This window comes from Puccinia triticina, chromosome 18A (genome assembly GCF_026914185.1).
Source record: "Puccinia triticina chromosome 18A, complete sequence".
Classification (NCBI taxonomy): domain Eukaryota; kingdom Fungi; phylum Basidiomycota; class Pucciniomycetes; order Pucciniales; family Pucciniaceae; genus Puccinia; species Puccinia triticina.
Genome location: NC_070575.1, coordinates 4,167,858 through 4,177,346, shown reverse-complemented (window position 1 = coordinate 4,177,346; position 9,489 = coordinate 4,167,858). Strand labels below are relative to the sequence as shown.

The 9,489-nt window shown below is 55.2% G+C and overlaps 2 protein-coding genes across 2 annotated transcripts; both read right to left on the bottom strand.

The window, feature by feature from the left end:
* Positions 1–625: 625 nt before the first annotated feature.
* Positions 626–6,017, bottom strand: PtA15_18A459 (uncharacterized protein; the record flags this gene model as incomplete). The annotated part of the gene is made up of 10 exons (XM_053164998.1): positions 626–1,962; positions 2,029–2,310; positions 2,382–2,623; positions 2,684–2,973; positions 3,136–3,438; positions 3,604–3,686; positions 3,735–3,870; positions 4,036–5,690; positions 5,752–5,866; positions 5,949–6,017. 10 exons carry the CDS (start codon positions 6,015–6,017, stop codon positions 626–628), a joined length of 4,512 nt encoding a protein of 1,503 aa, XP_053028953.1.
* Positions 6,018–6,130: 113 nt separating this feature from the next.
* On the bottom strand, positions 6,131–7,002 carry PtA15_18A458 (uncharacterized protein; the record flags this gene model as incomplete). Its single annotated transcript, XM_053164997.1, has 3 exons — positions 6,131–6,284; positions 6,354–6,530; positions 6,932–7,002. The coding sequence occupies 3 exons, from the start codon at positions 7,000–7,002 to the stop codon at positions 6,131–6,133; spliced, it is 402 nt and encodes a 133-aa protein (XP_053028952.1).
* Positions 7,003–9,489: the final 2,487 nt, after the last annotated feature.

Genomic DNA, 9,489 nt, shown 5'->3' with positions numbered 1-9,489 from the left:
CCTAACCCTAACCCTAACCCTAACCCTAACCCTAACCCTAACCCTAACCCTAACCCTAACCCTAACCCTAACCCTAACCCTAACCCTAACCCTAACCCTAACCCTAACCCTAACCCTAACCCTAACCCTAACCCTAACCCTAACCCTAACCCTAACCCTAACCCTAACCCTAACCCTAACCCTAACCCTAACCCTAACCCTAACCCTGCTGGGCTTTTCATGACTGATTGGTTTTTTGTGATCCTTGGTGGACAAACCTTCAGAGGTGGTTTCAAATCCCTTTTGAAGAATTGTTTGCACTTACTGCCTGGGCTGACTTGTGGGTGTGGCCCAAGCTGTATGTATGGCATAAGTGCAGCTAGTACAGCATCTCTCACATCCCAGGAGTACCAGGGCTTGTTTCAAGTGGAGAAAACTATGTACAGTGCCCCCTACAACTTCTCACATACTCCAGGCCTGCAAAAAAAAAAAATTGAACTTTGAATGATGTGTTCAAAGTCACCAGACATATGTATCACATATAAATTATCCTTTTTTGAGCCCTATGGAAGTAGGAAGACTCCAAAATATAACTCTGAAGGGGTAGGATGTAATAAGAAGACAAAAAAAAGGAGGCGGAAATACATTAAACTACTTCTCCATCATCATCTGATCCAGGTGCATCCTCATCATCCTCATCTGAACCATCAGGAGGTCCACCTCCCCCTGGCCCCCCTCTTTGCTGATCCACCTCTTCTTCTTCTTCACTGCTGGAGTCTGAGGAGGAGCTTCCAGTGCCATCACTACTGCTGGCACTCGAATCCGAACCGTGACATCTTGCCTCTGTGATGTTCAACTCCCTCATTGATCGATCGTAGTGTCGGGACTGCCGAGACTGACTAATGAAGAGTTTCTTCACTTTCCCTTGCCATTCAAGGAAGTACTGCGGTTGAATTACTGGCGGTGGTCTTTGATCGCCTGTTGCCGACATCGTATCGCCTCGATTCAGGATCTCAGTGAAGAAATCCTTCATGATGAGGGGCGCCAGCTTCTCCTCTGTAAGGTTCTGGTCCCAGACCTGTGCTGCTGCCCACCAGTCAAGGGTTGAGTGGCCGACTTGGTTGTTGAGGAGAAGATCGATGAGGAAATCGTTCGTTCTTTCCCAGCTGCAGTGGATGGGAGTGAACTTTGGGCGCTTCATACTGCCGGTGACGTGGTCCAGAGGTGTTTGAATTGTAACGTGGTTGAGTGCCATTTCGTGGCAAAGTGCGAATAGCGAGGCGATGTCCTTGTTGTTGAACTTTCGCCGGTTAGTGTGGCAGTGAAACCAACCTGCCACACCAAAATTGAGGAACAGTGTGACAGCGGAGAAGCTCCTGAGTCGTTTTTCGTACCAGTACAAAGTGTCGCTAGCAACAGTGTCCTTGTTTTCGACAATTGCCTTACGGATCTTAGCATTGCCAGCGATTTGTCCGTCTTGCTTTGCACGTACCCGCCTTTCTTGATCCATAGCGTCATACATGAGGGCTATGCCAAGGAGCATCTCCCAACAGCGCTGGACGAGAAAGTTGAGGCTGTCCTTGTGTGCCCTGTGAGGTTTGAGTTGAACGCTGCCCGCGTGCGCCGCATCGACCCGAGCACTCAACCAGGCTGTGACTCGCCCTAAGCCTTGGGTCTCCTTCTCTTGAGCAGTGTCGATGGGTTTGGGTGTGGGGAGTTTGCCCTCCATCGGTTTGACCTTGAGGCTGCTGTCCATGATTATCTGGTGGAGTCGCCTGACGCCGTCCGAAAGAACTTGCTTGAAGTCGTGATTGTGGTGGGGCAGTCCGGGAAAAGAACGGCACATCATTTGCTGAAGAGCGCACCAGCCACCCGCTCTTGAATTGTACGAAAGTTCGTCGATCCCATGCGCCAGCACCTCGAGCCGGACGTGGTCCTGGTTGAGGAACGGGTGAGGGCATGGCATCTGGAAAAGCCGGGTGCCTGCAGGAAGCGTCAGGCATTAGTCCAAGGCGGGTGTATGGTTGTTTGGCTGAAATTTTGACTTACAATTATTGATGATGTGGAGAAAGTCCGGTGTGTGGATTTCAGCAGTTAACTCTGCCCAGCAGGGGCGCTCCACCGCCAGAACGGACCGGAGTTTGGGGTTTTCAGGGGGGAGCAGACTGAGTGAGGTGTTGTTGTCCTGTTCGCGGTTTTGCCGGAGTTCAAGCATGACTATATGCATCATTCCGTAGAGGTGAAGGCCTGGGTTTGGTCGAGGAACTGAAAGGATGTTGTTGAGTTCGGCGTAGTACGCCCCGTGGTGCAGAGATTTTGGCCTGATCAATTCTACAAGTCAATTGAAGGTCAGCTGGTTTGTTTAGCTTTTAGACAGGGGCGGGAGGGGATGGGGTACTCACTTGTGAGGTCAATGGGCCCTGTGTACAGAGGAGTGCGGTTGTCCAATCGAATGTCCTCCTCTTCCGAGTCGGAATCGCTGTCGTGATCTGCGCCTTTGTTCGCACTTGCGCTTGGGCGGGAGCGCTTCGTGCCCTTGGAGGCGTGGGAGGATCCGGTCAGTTGTCCTGTAAGCTTGGCTGCGTTGACTGCGGCCTGTCGGATTGGCCTGCCAGAGGAAGCTGTCTCTTCACGGGCCAGGTTGCTGTTGCGAGTCTGCTCGGCGGCGGCGGCGGTGGCGGCTGCTGCTGGATTTCCTGCAGACGAGGCAGGCGCAGGCCCCTCTTCTGGGGCCAAGTCGTTCTGGCGGGCCTGCTCGAAGGAGGCGGGGGCAGGCGCAGGGCCGGAATTGGCGGACAAGGCTGGGGCCGCAGGCCCCTCTTCTGGGGCAAAGTCCTTCTGGCCTGTCTGCTCGGAGGAGGAGGGCACAGGGCCGGAGTCGGCGGGGGAAGGCGCTGGGCCAGAGCCGGCGGAGGCAGGCGCAGCGGCAGAATCGGCGGACAAGGCTGGGGCCGCGGGCCCCTCTTCTGGGGCAAAGTCCCTCTGGCCTGTCTGCTGGGAGGAGGAGGGCACAGGGCCAGAGTCGGAGGAGGGGCGCGCTGGGCCAGAGTCGGCGGGGGCAGGCGCAGGGCCGGAGCCGGCGGCCGAGGCTGGGGCCGCAGGCCCCTCTTCTGGGGCGAAGTCTTTCTGGCCTGTCTGCTCGCAGGAGGAGGGCACAGGGCCGGAGTCGGAGGAGGGAGGCGCTGGGCTAGAGTCGGCGGGGGCAGGCGCAGCGGCAGAATCGGTGGACGAGGCTGGGGCAGGCGCAGGGCCGGAATCGGCGGACGAGGCTGGGGCCGCAGGCCCCTCTTCTGGGGGGAAGTCCTTCCAGCCTGTCTGCTTGAAGGAGGAGGGCACAGTGCCGGAGTCGGAGGAGGGACGTGCTGGGCCAGAGTCGGCGGGGGCAGGCGCAGGGCCGGAATCGGCGGTTGTGGCTGGGGCCGCAGGCCCCTCTTCTGGGGCAAAGTCCTTCTGGCCTGTCTGCTCGGAGGAGGAGGGCACAGGGCCAGAGTCGGAGGAGGGACGCGCTGGGCCAGAGTCGGCGGGGGCAGGCGCAGGGCCAGAGCGGGCGGCCAAGGCTGGGGCCGCAGGCCCCTCTTCTGGGGCGAAGTCTTTCTGGTCTGTCTGCTCGCAGGAGGAGGGCACAGGGCCGGAGTCGGAGGAGGGAGGCGCTGGGCTAGAGTCGGCGGGGGCAGGCGCAGCGGCAGAATCGGTGGACGAGGCTGGGGCTGCAGGCCCCTCTTCTCAGGAGAAGTCGTTCTTGCCTGTCTGCTCACAGGAGGAGGGCACGGGGCCAGAGTCGGCGGGGGAAGGCGCTGCGCCAGAGTCGGCGGGGGTAGGCGCAGGGGCAGAATCGATGGACGAGGCTGAGGCTGCAGGCCCCTCTTCTGGGGCCAAGTTGTTCTGGCCTGTCTGCTCGCAGGAGGAGGGCACGGGGCCAGAGTCGGCGGGGGAAGGCGCTGGGCCAGAGTCGGCGGGGGCAGGCGCAGGGGCAGAATCGATGGACAAGGCTGGGGCTGCAGGCCCCTCTTCTGGGGAGAAGTCGTTCTGGCCTGTCTGCTTGCAGGAGGAGGGCACAGGGCCAGAGTCGGCGAGGGAAGGTGCTGGGCCAGAGTCGGCGGGGGAAAGCGCTGGGCCAGAGTCGGCGAGGGAAGACGCTGGGCCAGAGTCGGCGGGGGAAAGTGCTGGGCCAGAGTCGGCGAGGGAAGGCACTGGGCCAGAGTCGGCGGGGGCAAGCGCAGGGGCAGAATCGATGGACAAGGCTGGGGCTGCAGGCCCCTCTTCTGGGGCCAAGTCTTTCTGGCCTGGCTGCTCAAAGGAGGAGGGCACGGGGCCGGAGTCGGCGGGGGAAGGCGCTGGGCCAGAGCCGGCGGAGGCAAGCGCAGCGGCAGATTTGGTGGACAAGGCTGGGGCTGCAGGCCCCTCTTCTGGGGCCAAGTCGTTCTGGCCTGTCTGCTCGCAGGAGGAGGGCACAGGGCCGGAGTCGGAGGAGGGAGGCGCTGGGCCAGAGTCGGCGGGGGCAGGCGCAGGGGCAGAATCGATGGACGAGGCTGGGGTTGCAGGCCCCTCTTCTGGGGAGAAGTCGTTCTGGCCTGTCTGCTCGCAGGAGGAGGGGAAGGGGCCAGAGTCGGCGGGGGAAGGCGCTGGGCCAGAGTCGGCGGGGGAAGGCGCTGGAGCAGAATCGATGGACAAGGCTGGGGCTGCAGGCCCGTCTTCTGGGGCCAAGTCGTTCTGGCCTGTCTGCTCGCGAGAGGAGGGCACAGGGCCGGAGTCGGCGGGGGAAGGCGCTGGACCAGAGCCAGCGGAGGCAAGCGCAGCGGCAGATTTGGTGGACGAGGCTGGGGCTGCAGGCCCGTCTTCTGGGGCCAAGTCGTTCTGGCCTGTCTGCTCGCAGGAGGAGGGCACAGGGACGGAGTCGGAGGAGGGAGGCGCTGGGCCAGAGTCGGCGGAGGCAGGCACAGGGCCGGAATCGGCGGTCGTGGCTGGGGCCGCAGGCCCCTCTTCTGGGGCCAGGTCATTCTGGCCGGTCGAAGGCGCTCGGCCGAAGTCGGCGGACGTCGCTGCCGGCCCCTCTGCAGGGGCCAAGACATTCCCGCCAGCCTGCTCAAAGGAGGAAGGGGAAGGGCCGGAGTCAGCAGAGGTGGCGGAGGCAGCAACAGCTGGATTTCTTACATGCGACGCTGATGCATCCTCAGTTTGCTCAGGGGTCGATTCCCTGGAGGTGTCCGGCAAGCTGCCAGAAGTGTCGGAGTCGGAGGAATCATCGTTGAATTTGATTCTTTTGACCTGCGCAACAGGAAAAGAAAGGGGACGCTTTGCGGAGTGGTGTTGTTGGGGGGGATGGCCGTTGTCCTCTTCATCTTCAACAAGTGAGAATCGGGTGGTGGGGTTGAGTATAAAAGTCGGGAACGCCTTCAGGTTTTGAGGTCGTCGCAAAGTGTCCCAAATCAAGTCGGCGTCGAGGGCCGGAGGCGGGGTCCTTCTGCAAATTGCAGTCGGCGACTCGGAGGCGGCAGAGGATTTCGAGGGGGGCCGCCAAGTTTCCGGCGATACATCGATGGGGCCAGTGACGAAGGTCCTCCCGGCGGCTTTGGCTTCCATGATCCTTCTTTGGTTCCAGGTGATAAACCGTTGGATGGCGTCCATGTATAGCTCGTGGTAGGAATCCATCTGAGGGCCCAAGCCATAGATGGCGGCATGGGCCTCGCTGAGATACCGGTGTCTAGTTTGCACTGATGTTAAAAAGTAGGTTAGTGCACCAAACATTTTCAGGCATGGGCAGAAAGAACTTACTCCCTTCGATGATTTCCTGCACCTCTTGAAGGCTGTGCCGGCTTCTTGCAGTTGCCTCTGGCGGGGTCTCTGGGGCAGGGGTAGCGGGCTGGGTCCCATGGGGAAGGATTTTCGTCTGAGGGGAAGAAAGAAAAAAAATAAACAACCAGTGAGACAGAAGTACAGAACTACAGATAAACAAAGGATGGAACACTTACCTGTTGTTTTGGTTGACTCACCAAGGGCGCCAAGGACCGTATGGGCGTCGATTCTGGTGTAAAAATCATCGTCCAACGGTAGGTGATCCGGGTAAGCTGGGTCGCAGGTGGTGGTAGGTGATCGGGGTGGTAGAGGGGCTGGGTGGTGGTTGTTGGTGAAGTAGGAGGCCAGAATCCAGAAGCTAGTCGCGCGAATAGTATCGGCCAGGCGGGTACCGGGGGGGCGGGGCCGAAGTAGACTTTGGGGGGAGGGGGGGCTGGATCGGTGGGTGGTCTGCTGGTAGAGGAGGGGCTAGGTGGTGGTTGTTGGTGAAGTTGGGGGCCAGAGTCGAGATACTAGTCGCGCGACTAGTATCAGCCAGGCGGGTACCGGGGGGTCGGGGTCAAAGTAGAGTTTGGGGGGACGGGGGGGCTGGATCGGTGGGTGGTCTGCTGGTGGAGGAGGGGCTGTGGTTGTTGGTGAAGTTGGGGGCCAGAGTCGAGATACTAGTCGCGCGACTAGTATCGGCCAGGGGGGTACCGGGGAGGCGGGGCAGCTCGGGTAGCTCGGGGGGGCTGGAGTTGTCGTAGCGCGACTGGTATCTTCACAGTGGAAGAGACTTCCGGTAGGCCACCAAACGCAAGACAGCCAATACCCAGCGGAACGAACCTAATGATTGAATGCAAAGCTCAGCCGATTGATGCTAGGATCGAGATCGATGAGGACGAGTTCCGAGCCCTTAAAAAGAGAAGGTTGGAGGAGGTGCACGCTCCTCCTCTAGGTGAGTCTATTCATTTATACGTTTCAAAAACATTGCAACAACAAAAAAACAGGAACGAAAAAAAAACTGAATCCTTGTCAAACTTTCCCTCCAATAATCAGAAATGCAACCGCCCAAGCCAGTATCGTCCGCGCCCACAAATCACGAGATTGCCGAGTTTATGCCTGGGAGGTTGGATTTCGAAATTGATTGGGAAACAAGGCTGAAAATATGATCACGGACTTGAGATTTGCAAGAGTGTATCGATTCCGTGGTGATTTGCAGACTGAAAAGCTATCAGGCAAGGATGACATCGCAGAAGAAAAGGACGGAAATAATACAGCGCCGAATCAAGACCAGGAAACAATCCCCCCCCCCCCCCCCCCCCGATTCTACGGCCAAACGGAAGCGCGGTGTCGGGTCAGGGGCTGGCAAAACGACCCACAGGACAAGCTTCTTGGGTGTTTGATTTCGGGCAGTCTTTTGCTCGATGGCTCGGCCTAAACAACAAAACTCGATGTGTGATTAAAGACCCGGATGAATTAGGAGAAACGTGGCCAACCAGCCAAACTATCAAGGGAAGATTTTGCTTTGATCATGGAGCTCTTACGACTTGATCCTGGTTTGTTTCTGCAGGAGATCCGTGAAAAGCTTTATGACCCGACGGAAGTGCTGCTCAGCACCGCAGGGGCTCACCGGAAACTTGCCGAACAGTTGTCAATGCTCGATCCGAAGTTAGTCTGCAGCCTCTAACCCTACCAGACCTGTACCTCATCCTGGAATGTTTCGAAATCTTACTGAATGCATCAGGCCGAGGCTATATTCTCATCCAGACTTGAAAATCTCTTCCAACCCTTTGCTCCTTTCAAGGCCCACACCAGGCCAAATGAATCACACAGTTGATCTGATAAATTGTCTTCAATCTTGTATGTAAGGTAAAATTGCAGATATGCATTCATTTAAGGCTTGGAATGGCCAAAATTTGATCTGTGAGGACATTTAAGGCTAAGTGTTGTGTTAAGATGTTTGTAAAAATGGGCACTACAACTGCTGCAAATCAGCATCCAATAATTTAGCTAAGCGGTGGAGTCTACAACAAAAGGCTGTACAAGCACTGGGTATGGTAATGATGAACTATTATAAGTGATAAGTTGTAATAATCACATGAGAGGAGGATGATAAGATTATACAACAGTCACAAGTTGGGCTAAAGCTTTGGCTATTATGCAAAAAAGGAATACTGGAGTGAAATAAGGGGCTAAATTGACTATCAAGGATTTAAGTGGTGTCTAGATTGACTATTGAGAATTTAAGTGGCTTTGAAATTTCAAATCATTGCCATGAAGCTGAGCAAGGATGCCATCACTCAAGCCCCACTAAGTCATCTTTTTGGCGGTGATGCTCTTCAAAAGGAACATGTTTGGATGAGTGATATCTTTCTCATCAAGCACCTGGAGGATCCGATCTTGCTTATTTGGACAAATCTTGACAAATTCAACTTTGCATTCATAAATCAAATAATGAAATTCTGGAGCTTGTCAAGAGATGATTTTTAAAAATGGAATGGGCTTTGAATCATCTGAGCTATATAGGGATGAGGGGGAGGCTGAATATCAATGGATTCTGCATTCAATTGGACATGAGGATCTCCTGAAATCATATGGGTTTGATGACAATTGGTGTGAACCTTGTTGATGTCAATCTAGGTAAATGCGGAGAGCAAGGGTACTCTTTTTAGTCTTTTCAAAAGCACTAATTTGGTTGGTGGACTGTTTTTATCTTTTTGTTGGTTTCTTTATGGTTTACATTCAGGTTTGCCTGACAGACCCACCCATATAGGAAAAAGAAAAACACAGAGCCCCAATTGAGCATGATTATGATAGAAAGTTTCTATTGGGGTAGTGTTTGAAATCTGTGAGCCCCCAAGATCTGTTGTTGTTTTTTCTGAATACCAAGCCACACCTTGTGGAGCTAATCTGACTCATGAAAAAATTATGGGGGAACACAGCACAGATCTAGCTAGCCCAATTGGTCAAAAAAGTGGCTGTGTTTCACATTCCAATTATGTCTGTACCTGGTTACTGTTGTTTACCCTTGCAGTTACCCTAACCCTCCACCATTAACTTGGTTGTCAATGGCCATACCCTCCACCACTTACTTGGTGATCAATGGCATTTTGTATTTTATTGGAGAGTAGGCATTTGACCTGCAACAAACAAGATCTGCAGGGTTGTAATGCAGGCATTTGACCCTAAAACTCCCCCCCCCCCCCCCCCCCCCCCCCCCCCTCCCTTGTGGTTTCAGGTTCCCAATTGGTAGTGAAATCTTGCACTGGGTTCCCAATACGGGTGGTACAGACCCTTTTTGGTGGGCAGAGGTACTGTCTTTGGTGAATATGCATAGCAGGGTGAGTTTGGAAATCCCCCTTCTCCCACTTCAAATTTTTCCACATTCCCTCCGCTTCATCCACATTATTTTCATACATCTCCCAATTTTCATCCATCTTTGTGTGAATTTCCAACAACTTGAAGGTCACAAATCCAAGCACTCCTCCAGCTGCCTACCTACTCTGGAAAAGGCATGGTATCCATCTCATCAATGGGTACCAAGAAAACTCCTCCAGCTGCCAGAACTGATGGGGAGTCTGCATGGGTGAGTTCACAAGCCCCTGGCCATAAGGGGTCTTCAAAATCAGCTGATTGGTTAATTTTTGGAGTCCAAGGATGAATCAACTCACAGGACTTGCCAGGAACATGAGGGGGAGAAGTTCCTTGATCCTAAGACTTCTTCTGATCCAAAAA